This window comes from Clarias gariepinus, chromosome 25 (genome assembly GCF_024256425.1).
Source record: "Clarias gariepinus isolate MV-2021 ecotype Netherlands chromosome 25, CGAR_prim_01v2, whole genome shotgun sequence".
Classification (NCBI taxonomy): Eukaryota; Metazoa; Chordata; class Actinopteri; order Siluriformes; family Clariidae; genus Clarias; species Clarias gariepinus.
This window is the reverse complement of record NC_071124.1, coordinates 6406789-6426376: the sequence shown is the minus strand read 5'-3', so window position 1 is coordinate 6426376 and position 19588 is coordinate 6406789. Positions and strand designations below refer to the sequence as shown.

Genomic DNA, 19588 nt, shown 5'->3' with positions numbered 1-19588 from the left:
AGGAAAAATAAATGGATAAACCAAAGGGAAAATTTGACCTTTTCAGATACTCAAGACTAGTCCCTTAGTTGGACTTCTATCACCCTCCACAGAATTATGCACATAAATAATGACCCCCCCCTCCCCTTTGCCCAAGGATGTTCGCATTATATAAAAAACTTGTTTTGCGCAAACATCTTCAACCATACTTTTTGCCTACATAATTATAGAAAAAGGACACCTTGCTATGGCAACCTTTCAGGCCAGAGGTGCTGTGCCGTGTACTTCGCCCTTGACCGTCAGTAATTAGGGCACTTATCTCGTTCAGTGAGTGATGACTGCATGGTGATCTATGTGTCCATTTCAGACAAGCTGTTCTGATTAGATTACACGGTGCATACAATGAACCAGAGTCGGCAACAGAGAGGGGGCAGGAAGGTCGAACCCAGGATAGATTGCCTTTATCACTCCCACAAGCCTCTGCAAATTGTGTGATGACCATACACAGGCATGCTTTCCTTCTCTTTTGTTTCATTCATTCTCCCTTTCTATACAATGACTTTCAATCACTTCTCCTTCAATCTGTCTTTTTAACGATGGTCCCGTCGTTCAACGTCAAAGCTGATAGCAGGGATAAATAAAGCAAGCATGTAAAGGTCAGGGACTAAAAGTGATCCAATTTCTAAATTTAAGGTTCTCACAGCATTTGGAATCAGAGCCAACATTTTCCCAAACATTATAATCCAGCCGCATGCTTTTTCCATGTAATCCGACAACAAATACTTAAGTGTATTTTTGCCAGAGGTTAAATAAATCAGTGAAGAAAATGATTAGCTTCATGACTAAAATGTAAATGGCAACAATCAGCATTGCAATCACAGACACTACATACCGTAGGCTTAAGCCAGATTTCTCTACTTCTAAGGGGAGGATAAACTGGCTTTAAAGCCTAACAACACAAGAGCCCTCTAGAAATGACTGTGGGCTCGCTAACCCACATTCTCTGGCTCTGCTACGTATGTGAATGTTATGTCGTAGGACACAGCTGCCTTATTTACATGTCGTTTGCCTTTTTCAGCTGCTCCCGTCAAGGGGTCGCCACACCGGACCATCCGATCCGCACACAACTTGGCACAGGTTTTACAACGGATGCCCTTCCTGACTCGACCATCGCATTTTATCTGGGCTTGAGAGCGGCACTGCATCCAATGTCTGCGGTTTGGGCCATTACTTACACAGGCTATAAGTTAGTTACCTGATCAAGAGCTGATAGCATGCTTAAAACTTTTTTGATTGAGACTGTTTTTAAGTAACGGCACACTTAAAAGAAAAAAAAAAGACAAATAAAAAAAGAAAGACAACACCCAAAGTATTTTTTATTAAAGAAATGATCTCGTGCAAAAATGCTAGCATTGCTACTAATAATGAAGTAATAACTGGTCAGCAAGATTCCAACTCTGTTAAATCGTGACATGTGAGCTTCAGTACTGTGCAAAAGTCTTGATTCCCTGCTTTTCTTTATATTTTCTTTATATCTTCTAAAGAGCCAGACTTTCTTGCATTATTATTAATGTAGTCTTAAGGAATACTGTAGTTCTTCAGACTCCCTGAAGGACTCTCATTTTTGCCAAGATTTTGGCTCTCATTTTCAGTCTAGTTTCTGTACCCGAGGAATTCAGAGGAATGTTTTTCGTTTGTTAAGCCACACAGGGACCTATGAATCACTTAAGCATAAAAAAACTTCTAAGTTAAGGCATGAACCAGTGAGAAAAAGTTGCAGATGATGACAGACGATCAGGCCGGTGATTAGTATACTGGTGATGCTGAATGCTGAGTGGTTGGAACAGACGAGAGGGGAAATGAGGCTGCTGCTGAAGTTGTTACAGAAACAACAGATTTTCTTATTGTATCTTTGGGCGGCTTGCTGCGTGTCATATTTATTATCATTTATTTAATTAAATCTACATCATTTAAATAAAATAGATATGAAGAAATAAGGCGTGGCGCAAGCTTTTGGCACGGTACTGTACTGTTTATTCGGTGTATTTGACTAGCAGCTTATAACCCCTCTAGCATGGCTTTTACTGGTCTAAAACTACCTATGAGATCATAGGAACAAATTAACAGATGTTTATTAAAGTGCAGCTCCATTAGGCCACCTTCTGACCTGTTCTGATCTTAAGTCACTCACAGCAGGTAAAACCTGTCTGAGCAACTGTCCTCCCGAGCAGTTACACACCTGGATAACGACATACACGTCTATCTGGTAAGGAGGACACGTAAAAGCATCTGAGTAAAGGTGCGTGATGTACTTGTAATAAGTGAACGCGACTATGAAATCGTGATAGTTTAAGTGTGTTGGGGTTGTCGGGTTCGATAAAGGCTAAACACAGCCATTAAGCAACAGCGGCAGTACATGTGGGATGCGCCATAATTAGGATGGAAGATTTCTGTGTGGGACAGGATGGAGGGAGGAGGAGAGAATAGGGGAGGCGGAGAAGCAGAGTATGCAGAGGTGGAGAGCTCTCACGACTGTGAAGATGAGCAAATGAGCAGCAATTAGTGCTGGAGAAAAAGCTGTTAAGAAGCCTAGCGACGGCAGCTTGCCCACGCTGGAGGATGCACGTGTACATACAGACACATTAACACGCAGGAGAACTAGACACAAAGCGGCTCAGGGTCAAATTTTAAACATGTTTAATGGATTGTCGGTATTGGCCAAGATCTTGGTTGAGGTCACAACGTAATAAATAACTGCTTAAATATCACCGGGGAACAATCATCTTTACACACTCAACGTTTCCGAGAAAGCAATGCAGATAAACGATGCCGTTGTGCCGGGTTACGAAGGAAACTTAACTTGGCTAAGTAGCAATCCGGAAGATGGAAAGTGGAATTGTGTTGAAAGTGAAATTAGCATGAAAGTTGTCACTTTAGGTGCTAATCTGTTTAGTTTTAAGTAGAGAAAGCAAAATCCCACTGGCTCCACTATCAGCTGGTAGTTGAAAGGCATAGTGGGTAATGTATGAAACCATTAACAAAGTGAAAATTGACCATGTACTGTAAATAAGTATAAATGCCATACACCACACTTCTTCATGCTTATACATACACCTACACTGCATTAACTCACCCACTCACACACACCATTTACTTGTTTGCCATTTGTTTGGGTAAAGGAAGAGCATGAGAAGACACGCTGTTGCTATGGAAACGTCAAGCAGTGCCTGATTGGCTCTCTAAATCAGCCGTATCATTAAAATGGAGTGATGAGCTTTCAGCAGGTTCAACTTGCACCATCGTTCACACTTTGTCTCGCAACATTGCACTGCATGACACAGTCTTGGAATGTTAAACATGGCGAAACAGCCAAAATGTGTGCAAGTGTCTATTTATAACTTGCTGATGTGCACAGCAATACCCCTCTTGTTCTAACCACATACATGGTCTAGGAGTTTACTTGGAAAACTGCACAAATCTCGGTATCTAACACATACTGATTATTTTAAAGCGTTTTCATAAAAAACAAATATTTTATTACACTTTAATGCTCTATGGAAGATTATATTATGTAGAAATATTTTTAAAGACATCTTTGCTTATGACTTTTTTTTTTATTTGCCCAAGACTTTCCCCACATTTCTGTGAGTAAAATTTTTAAATCAAGGCAATTGGCAGACACTCTTATCCAGAGCGATTAGCAAACGTTTTCGACACTGGATATGTCCTATACATATATGGGTGTTAACCCATATATGGTCGCTTAAAGTTTCCCAGTGACTCGGCAGTATGGACATCATTCTTTCCGCCACCTAGGTGCCAGAACAGAAGAGAGTCCAGATGCATGTCTTACTCGATCCCGGGGAGATAGTGGGACCAGTTGAGCAGTTGAGCAGCTGTTAGCTTTTACTGAGCATGCTGGAGAATTTGAGTTCTTCTGTTAACTTTGTCGCACTCTGTCTATTTTCATGCAAAACCCAGGAGCGTACATTAGTCTAAAAACTGGTCTGTTATGTAATATGTTGCTTTCTTTACAGGCATGCAAATATTCTTCTATAATTTTATTTATTTATTAACTTTAAAGTTATGTTTGGAAATAGCAAATGGTTTTGGACACCATAATACAGACATTAAAAGTTAATATTGTGCGTAAGACTTTTTTACGCAGTGTACATACAGTACTCAGCAGGAATCACAGGAAAAACAGAGTAAGAAGAGACAGACTTTGTGGCAAGGCGTTACCCAAGTCATGCTGCAGTGTCTGTCTTTGGCCCACAAGCTTTCTATCTGATTGCTCAATCGCACCCTCATGGAATCAAAATCCTCTTGCTCATATAACATTTTTGTTGCATTTAGTGAAAAGCCAGTCTAGACACATACTTCTAGTCTCAATCAAATGCCCTGAAAAGGTTTCTGGCAAGCCTTCTAAAAGAATAAATAAATAAATAAACATGCTGTCCTATTTACATCTGTTTAGAAGTCATTATCTGTTAATATATTCATATTCGGCTGAATTCATGCTTCCTAGAAATGCTGTGAAAATGGATTCAAATGCGTCCACCTCAGCTTGGCCTAAAGGAACTCTATTACTTTAAGATCCATTAAATCCATGCATCATTGCAATGGTATTTTAAATGAAGTTGCTCTAGGGATGAGCGCTCCAGTCTGTAATTGAGTTGCTTTTGTTATAACCCGAGTCGTCGTAATTGTGTGTTCACCGGAGTCTTTTTCGCTCTCTGTAGAAATGCAAACTGGCTTCAACATCATTGGAATGCCAGAGGGATCTGTGCATAAGAAAATCATTCAGGGTGAATATTAAAGTCACCACATTTTTATTTCTCTTCATCCTCTCTCTTCATTTACTACGATAACAAGGAGCGCATTTCACAGCCTGATGACGCAATAGCTCATCTTGATAAGGACGACCAGACCTTTAGAGAACAAATGGCAGCGGTTCATCCTAGTCACCGAGCGCACTGCCGTCTGAAGATCTGAAATTAACAAGCGGGGGATACAGGTGCTCCTAGCGTAAAGGTTTTTTTTTTTTTTTTTACCAGTTCGGCTTTGTATCCAGATCTGTAAGTGTGTGTAAAATTAGAAGGTTGAGGTTACATCTGTAAAACTGTCTAGCAGAGCCAGAGCTGAGTTAATTAACACACAGGAAGGTCCTGGCTCCAGCAAGCCAGCATGTCGTTATAGACTAGATTCTAGTACAACTCTCTTATTAAAATTTATAATGCTTTAAATATTCTCATCAAGATATGCTGAATAATTACAAGGCTGAATTAAGGGCAGTATGAATACTTTATAGATATTCTGCACATCAGTATTCAGATCTACAAATTTAAATCTACAAACAATGCATTTCTTATCTTGGCTTATTTGAAATTGTGCAAAATAACCAAAAAGCGCTGCTGAATCATTTATTCAACAAGAAATATGGTAATATGGTACTTTAATATCACAGTTCTAATACAGTATAGTTTCTATACTAACAACGTGCACAGGAACTTGTGAGAGGAAACTCCGCATTAATGAATTTCTTCAAAATGTATTTATTTCTTGAACAAAAGGATTTATAAACGCATTTGTGTAAGAATTCAGACCCACTGTTATGGCATGTGCAGTTGAAGGGTCCTTGAATTGCTTCTATAACTTAGCTGAATTCATTGGAATGGGAAAGGCACACACCTGTCTATTTAAAGTAGCACCAAAACAAGTTGTATGTTTTCTGTAGGTCTGGGGAAGGACACACAAAACTGTCTTCAGCATTGAAAGTGTCCAAGCACACGGGAGCCTCCATAATTCTCAAATGGAAGAAATCTGGAACAACCAACAGACTTTCCAGATCTGTCCGCTCAACCAAACTGAGTTATTGAGGACAAAGGGGATTGGTCAGTGAGCTAACAACCTAATGGCCTATTTGGAAGAATGGCTAGACAGAAGCAATTCTTCACTCAAAGGCTCATGACCAAAAGCCAAAAAGCCCCTAAAGGACTCTTAAACCATGAAAAACTAAATCCTCTGGTTTAATGACACAAAGGTTAAGCTATTTTAAATAAAACACTGGCACTGCTCATTACCTTATTAAAACCATCCCCACAATCAAACACGGTGGTGGCAGCATCATGATATGGGGATGTTTTTCTGGAACTGGGACTGGAAGATTAGTCAGTATAGAGAGAAAAATGAAAAAAAAAAAAATTTCTCCAGAGTGTTCAGTATCCCATACTGGGGCAATGGTTTACATTTCAACCAAACAAAGATCCAAAGCATACAGTACTACCAAGAAAACAAGGGAGTGGTGCAGCCCTGAACACAATAAAGCATCTCTAGAGAAACTTGGAAATGGCTGTGCTAGGACACTGCCCATCTAATCTGGTTGAGAGTGAATGATTCTGAAAAAAGGAATGGAAGAAACTTTGCCAGTTCTGAATGTCTCCCATAGCCTAATTTCCTCCATCCATCTAGGAACCTCTGTAGCCCAACTAAGGACCTTGAAGGCCAATGGTGACCATTGTATTTATTCCCATTTGTACGACCGTGGTAGGATCTCTGGTCAACATCACACACCACAGGCATTTTGAAAACCGCCAATTAGCCTAATCTGCATGTTTTGGACTGTGAGAGAAAACCAGAGGAAACCCACCAAAGGGAGAACATGCAAACTCAATGCACACAGACTCGACTTGAAAAGCAAAACCAGGACCTGGAGGTGCAAGGCGACAGTGCTAACCACTAAGCCGACAGTGCTAACCACATAGTCTAGTTAAGATGTCCAATTATTATAGTAAAGAAACAAAGGAGTATGCTAAGTGTAAAAAATTCAAATGTACATAATGACTTATTTTCTCTCCTATTCGTTGCCATTGAGTTCTGTTTAGTATTTTCTATTACAAGACCAGCTGGTAACTTTAAAGCTTTAATGCCAGCAACTCAACCTGCTGTGTGTGCAGTGTGTGGGATATCACAACCCTGAGAATGAATGAATAATTTTTAACAGCACTTCTTACATACATTCTTTAAATAAAAGCTGACAAAGAAACATGCTGACAAACATGACAAAGCCTTCTGACTTTGATAAATTCCAGTACAGACAAAGCATGTTCAGCCCACTTATTGTCGATGAAAGAGCAGATGGAAGGCACCAACTGCCTGGGGTTGCTTGGTGCAGCCGGCACGCTGGCGCCTGCCTGCCAGGTAGAGGCAGATTAGCCTTTTTACCACCGCAACAGGAAAGAGATCCCATAAAGACTGTCTAATACCCAAGCGGTCAAATTAATGAACCAAGGCGTGTCATTGATTGGTTTTGGGATTTAAAAGCTAAGCCTACAGGAAGACACAGACGGTATGTCTGACCCAATATAAGGCTTATCCAACGGTTCTTGATTAACTACATTCTGTTCAGATTCCAATTAACCACTCATCATGTCATGCCAACCTTTTCCATTAGATTCACTCTGGTAATAAATGGATCTTGGGTAATATGCTGTCAGGTGGAGAACTGAATTGAACATCTTCTATACCGCTTTATCCTGTATTCAGGGTCGTGCAGGGCCTGGAGCTTATCCCAGGAGACTTATGGCACAAGCAGGGTACACCCTGGACAGGGTGCCACTCCATCGCAGGGCACTTACACATACAGTACATGCGCCCACACAGTACGGGCAATTTGGGAATGCCAATTAGCCTAATTTTTGGACTGTGGAGTACACGGAGGAAACCCACCAAGCACGGGGAGAACATACAAACTCCATGCACACAGAGACGTGAATCGAGCCTGGCCGGGAATCGAACCCGGACCCTAGAGTTGCAAGGCGACAGTGCTAACCACTTCACCACCGTGCCGTTGAACGTTATCATTTTTGAAATTCTTATTACACTACAAGGTTGGTATTAATATGTATGTATGTATACATGTATACATAAAAATAGGGCGTCTAAAAAAATTAAGTTTGTGATTTTTTTAATTAAAAAAATGAACTCATATTCTAAGTTTATTATAAAAAGCTGTTTTTATTTTAATGATCATGGCTTACAAAACTAATCATCAAAAAATTATTAAAGAAAATAATCAAAATGGAAAAAAGCTCTTCCAAGTTCTTGAATTGGCTTTGTTTGGCAATCTTCTTATGGCTAATATCAAATATGTTGCCTGTGTACCTTTTTATCTTTCTCTTCAGTCAACTTTCCATAAATATACTTCGACACTACATATTCTGTGGTTTACTCTTCTTGTGGAGGGTGTCAATAAAAAAACCTAGGCAAACTGGAAAACTGTCAGTAGTCTTCTCCATGCGTTTACTAAACTAGACTGACAGATACATGCTAGTGATACTGTATAAATAGTAATTGTTTCAAATCCAAATTACTCAATAAATGATTCTAATATTTTAAGAAACTGGATGTTTTTACTTTCATTATCTGTAAGCTGTTATCATAGGAAATAAAAAAAAAACAAGAAATATTTCACTTTAGGTGCAATTAATCTAGAATACATGAAAGTTTTTAATCTCTTTTTAAATAAAAATATTTATATATATATATATATATATATAAAAAAATTCCAAACTATTCAAATGTTTTGAGATGCACTCAAAAAATATTGTAAATATTGTTGATAACTTATTGATGATGATGGCAACTTTATTGTTAATATTCAACCCCATTTGAGCAAAGATATGTCTCTCTGTCTGCAAGTAATCAGATCAAACCAAGATGTAAAACAACTGGAAACAACTGGAACTGATTCATATTAAGCAATAAAAATTGCTAGAAGGCAGGGCTTCCAAACTTTCTGCATCTACACTTGGACAATACAATGAGTATCTAAACTTTTTAATAGTTTAATCTCCAATCTCCAGCATTTACTGACTATCCCTCCTTTTGTTATTATGTGTCTATTCATCTACAGTTAATATTCTTTATTATAGCTACGTGTGCACTCACTGATCTCCAACTGTCTTTGGATCCGGCCCTTGCAGCGCTCCCTGTAACTCGATTGCGTTGCGTTGTACTCTGACATCACCTCCACAAATTTACGTGACAGAGTGGAGTGCTAAGAGGGAAAAAAGGAATAAATCATAAAACGTTAAAACCTGATCCAAGCAATGTTCTTGTATTGATATGGCAATAAATCCAGCACTTTGTTTACACTATATTTCTAAATGCTTTAGTTTTATGCAAGGGAAAATATAATTTAGTGCTACACCACCAGCATATCCTGCTTGGTATATTATATACTTACATTATAAGTTACAGCCCCATATTGCACTTCATACGACACACTTTACACTTCATAATTTTTTTAGTGATGCAGTACCAAAATATGGGCAGCAATTTCATAGTTTAATAAGGCTGGTTAAATTTAGTGCTTTTAATTTAATGCTGTTGCATTAAAGTTTAATGCTGCTGAACAGCTGCATGATTTAGTAAAGCTTATACAGAGACTGTGAGAACTGCAAAAGTATGTTGTATTTTTATTTAAAACTAATTCTTGAATAAATACTGTACCTTATTTGTATATTAATTCACAGAAGATGATTATTCGATTATCCTCAGTTTAAAAGTTGTTCATCAGTTAGATTTTATAATACACTTAAACTTTGTGAGTAACTTGGTCTGCGAGTGTTTTGCAAAATGAGCAAAATTGTTAAAATTCATTTTAACTTGATAAACTAGCGAGGTCTTGAAATATGAGTAGTACGTATACGCTTTGTCTGCCGAGCATCATGTGATCACAACTGAGCCAATGGTTCTTCTCTCGTGCTGTGGAATTGTGGGAACTCATCTCTTATCCTCGGTCTCAGTGTGCGTGCGTCACTTGTATAGTTAACATCTGTGCATGCGGATACTATTTACTTTAACATTGTGACCATCTCTCCTCTTCTGCTCTCCCCTCTTCTGTTCTCTCTCCCCCTCTTTCTGTCAAGCTAGACATGTCGTTCCTGAGCTGCTAGTGATCCAGACTCCCTCTGCCCTCCGGACCTGTCTGACCCATCCTGGTGCCCCGCTTCTGGTTGGCGATCTTGTCACATGGATGCCCCGTGTGTCTCTTTGGGATGCGTCTGGTGTCTGGGGATGGTTTCACTCTACCATAAAGACAGTTCTGGCCTCAACTGATATTGGCAGCTGTTTCTCTGAGGACTTGACCTGGCTGCGGTTGCTCGATAGTTTAAGACTGCAATTGTCTCCAATTACTACCTGGACTTCATAATAACATCAATTAACATCAACTGTTATAGCTGAATTGCCTGCCACCTAACACATTGTATAAATGCAGGTCAATTCCTGCTTTCCGTTTCACCCAAATGAGGATGAGTTCCCTGTTGAGTCTGGTTCCTCTCAAGGTTTCTTCCTATTACCATCTCAGGGTTTTTTTCCTTGCCACTGTCGCCCGTGGCTTGCTCACCAGGGACTATCTGCTCATCTTGATTCATGCACACTTACATTCCATGCAGACTTAAATAATGCTTTTGATTGTGTAAAGCTGCTTTGCGAAAATGACAATTGTTAAAAGCGCTATACAAATAAAATTGAATTAAATGCGTGTGTGTGTGCGTGTGTGTATTTTTTTTATTTTGTGTCCAAGTGTAGTGACTGTTCTTTAGTAACTGTACAGCAACAGCGGCCCTCAGCCCTTGTAGAGAAACGTTAAAAAGACTGTAGCTGTGTGGCAGATCCATCTGTATAATGACAATGCGATGCCACATTTCTGCGAAATCCTCAAAAGGAGGCAACAGCAAGTGTCATTGGATTTATTATGGGGGAATTCACTTTGATATACAGGTACGAGTGCAACGAATTATGCTTGCAATCCAAGGTTTAACTGTATGTTATTAAAATTATTAAAGTAGGGTTAACCGATGGATAAAAAGGAAATAATGTGATTAGATTACCTGGTATTTATTCACTCTTAACCTATTCACTGTATTTATCTATTTATTCTGAATATATATACAAAATGCCCACACACACACTTACATAATGACAAAACCTTTGCTTATGTCACATGTGTCACAGTACTTCAAGTGTAAACCTGGATGATTCCTGTCGAAAAGTCAAGCTTACTTACTTGTGTCTTCCGTATCCTCAAATCAGCTGAAGACCTGTTCTGTCCTTCCTCCTGCTCGATGGTCTGCTGGATACCTGGAAGAAAAACACAGCAGACTCATTATAACATGTAAGATATATTTTACAACAGTTCTGATTGGACGAAAGGCCAAGTGATGATATAGAGCATAACAGCACTGGGACGTTTAACTATATGTATCACTCCAAGTCACAAGTGTTCTAATAATGATTAATTACACTAACTGTTGGTTGAAGGCATGGGTGAAATTACTGTAGGTTGGTACAGTCCGCAGTACTGAGGAGACATTAGCTGCCTGCCAAAACCCACATTTAAAACCAGTCACGGAAAACAAGAAAACACATCTTATCATAAACATTGTCTACCTTGTCTATAGCATAAGTCGTGAATCATCCGTGTGGTTTTGTTTACGGCCACACGGGTTTTGTTTACGGCCAAATCCTTTTCTAACTCCTGATCAATGGCACTTCTTGGTATGTGAAACAAGGGATTCTAACGTACACCCTACATAACACACTAGGTTTCTATTTTACGCTATTTGAGATTCAACGGCAGAACTCGGAAATTAGCTGATATTCTTAAGTGGAATAAGTGGAAATACAAAATACATTTCGTAAGTTTCTCAGGACACTCCGCCACCTCCATGGTTTATTCTCATCACGTTTTGACTATATAGTACCAGTAAGAATTTAAAACTACTTTTATCCCTGTTAATTACACTGTCGGTCACTAACAGTGACCGACAGTGATCTGCCAGTCGCGGTTAGTTAGTTCTCCAAGTCGTGAAAGGATAAGTGTTGGCAGGGCAAAATTACTGGTTAAATAAGCAAATAAATCACAATCTGTTGATAATAAATGGTGTTTGTGGCTACAGCTATAATATCCTCAGTACACAGGCTGTACCCTCGCGCCCGCATGACAACCATGCTGATATTTAGTACAACAGTACTCACTCCTATGTGATATTTCTTAATCATTTTCAAGTCTGAACTTAAAACACTTTCTGCAATATTTGAAGACGTTCTCATATTGTGGCAGTTTAATGCAAAATCTAGTGGCTTAAACTACATACTTTGCTCTGTAATCCCAGGATTCTGAGGGTATGGGCCTGTATTTATTATGTATTTATTATTACATTATTTACCACATTTAATTAAGATATGGAAAAATAATAGGTTTGAATATGTTAGGTTTAAAATGGAATAAAGAAGAACTATAGCGTAATGTGTCCAGCACACTTCGATACTGGCGTATTAATCTGGAACGGGACAAACAAACACACACATACAGTATAATGTGTTCCCTGTTTATTTAAGCTTAAGTCCCATACAACAAAATAACAAAATAGGGAGACCCGATGACAGACAGATGATAGGAAACACATTAGCATTTTCTGGTTGGACAAAAGGGTTCCAGCGAGCCATCTGCATGTACAGTATATTCGTCTGGACACAGGTTATAGGAAGTATTGCCATTTAACAAATCACATGGTTTAATGAGGGGGTTGTTGTATGGACACTGAGGCATGGGAATACAATATCAGAAAATCTTACAAAACACAAATAATAAACAACATGATGCTAGATATCTAAATTGTGTTCTGGTTAATGTGATTGGTTTGTTCCCCGTGCGGTGTTTTTTCTGGTAAAGGAGGAGCAATGTTGTCCTCACTAGACGCAGGTGCTGGAATGCCGCTATCTTCATCGGAGGCAGTGCAGCGACATCCTCGCCAAGGGCAAGAGGCAAAGTAATGACTTCTTTACCAAGAGTGGAGCAACAACTCTGGCAGCAGTGCTCCTCTTCCCATACCACACTGGCTTGTTGCTAATCTTGGAGTAAACATAGACCGGGTGCACACAAATGTGGAACATACCAATGACAGGATAAAGTGTGGAGACGGGACAAAAATAAAAGTGGTCTTTGCCATGGGAACCATGAATCTCTGACAATCCCCAACCTGCTGCTCAATGTTTCCTCATCTTATTCTTAATATAAATTCTTGTCTTATTCTTTCATGGCAAGAGCAATAATGAAATATTCCATGGCTGTAACTGTTATTGGTACAGCAGCAGTTAAATGTTAGTCAAGTCACTGTGAGGGTGTACTGATGTCTGAGTACTGTACGTCATGCGCTGGTTGCTTGTACTTAAATAGAGGTGGCTCTGTACATGTTTGACAGGTCCTACAAGCTCATACATGACCCCCATGTCAGCTCGTCAAATGACCACCATCACCAGTCCTGGCCTTATCGTGTTCCCAGGTGTGTCTTTCCTCACAGGAGACAAACATGTGGGAAACCACTAGAACAGAATGTCAAATAATTGATAGAGCGCGGAAAAGCTCTGGTAGCTGTCTCCACACTCATTCGAATGGACTACATTTGTCTGAAGTCGATGTGCAGATGAATTCCTGATTCTGATTGGCCAAAGACAGATAACCGATCAGATATCCCAAGACAAATAATATTAAATTATTTTAAAAAATTAACTGAAATATATTATATATGGATGTGGTGAAGGTTCTTGTAACATGTTTGTGCAACACAGGAGAACGGAGGCTTTTATGGCTGTGATCAGACTGCCTGCTTCACATTTGTAACCCTAGCCTCCCAGGAACTCCTTGAATGGGCCAGACATGTGGAAATGGCTTGGATGGAAGTCAGGATTGTATAGGGGATATGGTAATGACTACCAGCCGAGTTTCTGTAACGTGCAAATAGTGTTCATGAATAATTGTGCGTCCAGTTCCAAAGGACATACGTGTCTTGTCCGTAAACTCGCGACATGGGAACGACTGGATTGCCACCTCGGCCAGGATCATTACTCACGTACTGTATGTGCGGCTTTCTTTAAAGCATTGCCACCATTCAAATGTTTTACTGTGGCTACTGTAAGAGTCTCATCACCGTACTGTGCTTAATGTCTTCTGTAAATGTCAAACAGTTTGACAGTTTCATCACAAGGTTTTGCCTTGAACACCCATCCTATAAAAGAAATAAAACACCTGACATGCTATACCAGGAACACAGTCCAACAGTCATTGATTATTGAGTCATTTATTATTGAGTCACTGATTATTTTTCTATAACACCACACCCCGCTGTGTATTAATCATTACTAAATAGCATACACATTTTAATTATTTTCAGTCACACTGCTGTACACTCTGCCTCCAGGAATCCAAGCTCGAAATCTTATTCAGACACATGACTGACAAGATTTCTATTCATGACAGCTGACACAGAAGTAAAGTGACAGCAAAAAAAAAAAAAGATAAATTTAAAAAATCCAGTCCTGACAGGCACACATAAGAGCTTTGAGCATTTGGTTCTTAAAGTGGAGACTATAAACCCTTCAAGAGTCTCTGCTGTACAGCCAGGAGCTCTGCAATTGCTACTATCAAAGTTATTTTAGTTGCTTTTTATTTATTATATCTATAAACTTACTTGACATTACAAATGGTGCAATCTAAAGACTAATTAATTTTAAAGCATGTATAAACACTATCACTTTTCAAGCACTGACTCACATTTGTGAGTCTTTATTCGTTTATAGACGTAGGCTATTACTCATTCATTCGATAATGTCTCTTCAACATCCACTTAAACGCTTCCATGGAAACCTTTTTTCAAAAAGCTTTTGCATGAATGGATAGAAGCATGTTTGACTCTCAGCTGTGTGAATGAGGGGAGTGCATTATGGGTGGGGATCAATTGTCAGGATTAATGGAAACGCATGCTCTTAATGAAGCAATGACATGATGGCACAACAACAATGCGGCCACACTTACTGCATTTATTGCTGCACAATTGTAGTGCTTTGCTGCAAATTATTGAAATAAATGTAATAAAATTTGATTAAAGCTGTTAACGCGCACACACATTCCTTGAAATGCAGAACAAAGGTGTACTACATTGCCAAAATCGGGGGACAAATAACCATCACACCCAAATGTGCCCATTTAAATACCATACGTATTAACATGGAGGTGGTCAGCCTTTGCTGTTATAATAACCTTCACTATTCTGGGCAGAGTTTTTCTTAGCTTATTCAGCTACAAGAGGTCTATTGACGTTTCAGCCCACCCTAAACGTGGAGTTAAGGTCAGGGCTCTGTGCCGTACACTCCAACCTTGGTGAACCATGTCTTCATGAAGCTTCCTTTGTGCACAGGGACACTGTCATGCTGGAATGGGTTTGTGCTTCTAAAGCATGCAAGGACATTCTTGACAATTATGAGCTTTCAGTTTTGTTGCAACAGTTTGACAAATAAGCATACAAGTGTGATGGTCAGGTGTAACATTCTATGTTCATTCCCCGTCAAGGACTTTTCTGCCAGCAAATTTTTATGAGTTTGGTCTGACTGATTGCTAGATTTCCAGTGTTTTCGGAAACAATGTAACATACTACAAAATTAGTGTAAAAATTTTAAAACTATGGCTAAACTGTAGATATTGCTAAGTCTCTACACCAGTGTACAGTAGATAATACTGGCACTACACTGATCAACCATAACATTACAAAACAAAACATTATGACTAGTATTATGTAGGTTCTGGCCCCTTGGGCAAGATCTCTTGCGGTTTGCTTGATGTCTGGCACCAGGATGTTCGCAGCAGATCCTTTGGGTGCTTTGGGATGTGGGCTGTGACCCTGGTGGATTGGGCTTGTTAGCTTGGTGCATTGCTTGGGTGCTTGATCGGATTGGGATCAGGGGAACTTGGAGGCTGATTCAACAATTTTGGGCTCTTTGCCCGCTGAGCCACATTCACGGCAGGTTGTGGTGCACTGGTGTACTGGTGCATTCCTGCTGAAGCCAGCGTTGATTTTTTCATTGATTTGTGCTGCATTGGCTTCTCTGGACTAGATAGGCTGGCGTTTGGTCCCTTGAGACATAGGTGAGCCTTCAGTGCTCATGATCCAGTTTCCAGTTTACTGGTGTATAATAGATAATCACTGTTAATGTGCTAATGTTCTGTGGTGCTAACCTTATGACTGATTTGTGTAATGAATACACAATAAATATGGGAGGCTTTTGATTTTTTTAAGAATATGTATTTCTTAAAAAAAAAAAAAAACATGGGCTGCGAAGGAATTTAAGCAAACAACCATCCTCTTGGCTTATCATACTGTGAAATTTTTATACCAGTTCATCCCTAGTTCATTTCAAAGAAAAAAGCTGAAAGCGTTTAAAACAAAAAAAAAATCTGAAATGAGATAACGCTGTTAAATCCTCTTTGCTAACAAGACAGCACCAACTGTGCAATCCCAGACACACACTTTCTCAGAATAACAACAGAAGATCACAAAAGGAAGTAGTATTGTCGAACAGATCATCGCACTCTGCGTGTGTGTGTGTGTGTGTGTGTATGTGCAAATGTCTGTCTGCTTGACTGGCCTAATAATCTAAACCAGACAGAACAGGGAAAATATCCCCATGTGGTTTCTTCCATCTCTCCCATATTATTGCACTCCTGTGCCAATTTGTGTGTCTCACTCCCTCCACCAATCAGCTCTTTCATTACTCTGTCATATGGCTGCAGCTGTGCTGTAGAGGCTAGAGACAGAGAAACACAGTGCCTCCACCATCACGTTAAGTATTCATCACTCATTAGTCACAGCTATCACACCGACAATAAGAGACGAGCTCTTGATCGGTACCGGCAGGGACTCATTCTATTGCACTCGTCTCGGATGTCTCGGGTGTCTCAGATTCAGCAAAAGGGGAAAGCCTATAGGTTTATTTACCTTTCTGAATGAAACTATGAAAATATTTTATATTTATTTTCCAAGTTGACCGTGTTGTGCTTGGATCGGAAGTGTAAGGACTCACTCTTTAACTTGGAGCGCACTTTGTTAGCCAGCTTCTTGATGTCTGTCATCAGCTCCTCCAGTTCTGCTTTCGTTTCTGTGGGAAAATAGAGAAAATTAAAAAAAAAGATATTTATATTTATTAAAACAGTCTGTCTTACTAAAAAGGGTCTTTTTTGCAGGCTATTATCTATTCTGTTAACAATAGTTGTGAATATTATGTATTTATATATTAACCATTAGAAATCCTGTCATATAAATAAATAATAACTTTCTGGATAGCATTAAAAATTTATATATATATATATATATATATATATATATATATAAAATTTTATTTTTTCTCTATGTAATTGCCCTAATTTAAGAAATCTTCTGAGAAATTGTGTCAGTTTATCTTAGGTTAAGCAGCTTTGAAAAGAAATCCTGACTAGCTTTGGCTAGGTACAGTATGTGGCTATTATTGCAAGTGGAATTATCAACAACACAACTTATTTCCTTAAAAATATATTTTTAGGTTAGCTTATGTTAGCCAGCTGGTACATTTAACCAATAAAATGAAAGCTAGCCAATAAAATGATTCATCTGTGCATATGATTAAATTCCCTTTAAAAAACTGGTTAGCTACGTAGCTAACATTGACACACTGAAAGTATAAATCAGTAAAAAAATAAAATTTTGTTAAATGTTGGCTAGTGGGCTAGTGGGAAAGGTAAGCATTTACAAATGTAATATCCTCTCAGAAATCCTGTCAAACTAGCTAGTTTCCCTAGCTAGTTAGCAATCCTAGTAAAATGATCAAGATTTGTGAATATAGTCAAGATAGTTGATGTTTGTTAGCTGGCAAAGTGTTAGCAGTAAATAATGTAAGATTGATATTCTTCAAGAAACCGTTATGTTAGCTAGTTGGCTCAGAAAATAAGTAACACACACACACACACACACATACAAATGGCAATGACTTCCCATTTCCTCCCAATCATCAATCATTAATAACAATACTCAATAAAGCACTGATTTATAGCTCTCTTGTGTATTAATTGTTGTGTAGAAACCTAGTTGATTACCTTAATGACACTGCCATATGAATATATGGCAATAATGAATCTGCCATATAAACTGATGGCTGTAATGTCGCTGCTGTATAAAAAAAAAACATATGGTTTTATATGTTTATATGGTTATTATGTTGCCATATAGATAACTGGTAGTACTGAAGCTGCCATAGATATGGATGGCAGTAATAAGGCTGTCATTTGAATAGTAGGCAGTAATGAAGCTGCCATATGAACAGATGGCAGTAGAAGCTGGCATACTGTATAAATAGATGGCAGTAATAATACTGATATATAAATTAATTGAAGTAATGAAGCCACCATATGAACAGATGGCAGTAATAAAGCTGTCATACAAAAAGATGGCAGTAATGTCACTGCTATAAGGATAGATTGATAGTATAATGATAGATGCTAATGTAACTGCCATATAAACAGGTGGCAGTAAAGAAGCTTGCATAAAAATGAATGGAAGTAATGAAGCCTCCATATAAATAGATGGCAGTTCTTAAGCTGCCAAATGAATAGACGGCAATAATGAAGCTGCCATATGAATAGATCACAGTAATGTCACTGCCATTTGAGTAGATAGCAGTAATGTTGCTACCCTGTGTCAGGACTATTGCTGCCATAAGAATAGATTGTAGAAATGTCATAGCCATATACTGTATACAGTATAGATGGCAGTAATGTTCTTGTCCTATGAATAGATTGCATGTCACTGCCGTATGAATGGATGGCAGTGCTAAAGCTGCCATATGCACACATGGCAGTAATGTCAGTGTCAAATGAGTAATGTTACTGCCATATGAAAAGATGGTAGGCTACTATGATAATACATGAAAGTAATGAAGCTGCCATGCATAAAGCTGGCAGTAATGTGGTTGCCATGAAAATATATGGCAGTAATGAAACTGCCATATGAATAGATGACACCAATGAGGGTGGAATATGGATATACCTGTATACAGCACTAATGAAGCATGAACAAAAGGCAGTAATGTCAGTGCCATATACTGTATGTACTGTAAGTATGTTGCTGCCATTTAAATAGATGGCAGTAATAAAGCTGCAATATAAATAGATGACAGTAATAAAGCGACATATAAAGAGATGGCAGTAATAAAACTGCCATAAGAACAAATGGCAGAAGCAGCTGCCATATGAATAGAAGGCAGTAATTGAGCTGCCATATAAATAGAAGGCAGTAATGAAGCTGCCATATGAATAGAAGACAGTAATGAAGTTGCCATATGAATCGATAGCAGTAATGTTGCTAACCTGTGAAAAGCAGTACTAAGGCTGCCATATCAATTGATGGCAGTAATTTCGCTGCTTTAAGAACAGATTGTAGTAATGTATACATATAAAAACATGGCAGTGCTAAAGCCGCTATATAAAAAGATGGCAGTAATGTCACTGTCAAATGAATAAATGGCAGTGATAACACTGCCATATGAATAGATGGCAGGCTACTATGATAATACATGGCAGTAATGAAGCTGCCATATGAATAGCTGGCAGTAATATGGTAGCCATGAAAATACATGGCAGTAATGAAGATGCCACATGAATAGATGACACTAATGAGGATTCCATATGGATATATATAGCACTAATGGAGCTGCCATATAAATAGATGGCAGTAATAAA

General features: G+C 38.7%; 1 protein-coding gene across 5 annotated transcripts in view; it reads right to left on the bottom strand.

Moving 5' to 3' along the window:
- LOC128512760 (syntaxin-1A) overlaps positions 1-19588 on the bottom strand; it is a 107761-nt gene that overhangs the window by 18471 nt on the left and 69702 nt on the right. For all 5 annotated transcript variants that reach the window (XM_053486166.1, XM_053486169.1, XM_053486167.1 and 2 more), the window contains exons 4-6: positions 16903-16977; positions 11054-11127; positions 8929-9037 (exon numbers count right to left, since the gene is read on the bottom strand). In XM_053486166.1, coding sequence (XP_053342141.1) covers positions 8929-9037; positions 11054-11127; positions 16903-16977 — 258 coding nt within the window. The remainder of the gene's footprint in view (positions 1-8928; positions 9038-11053; positions 11128-16902; positions 16978-19588) is intronic.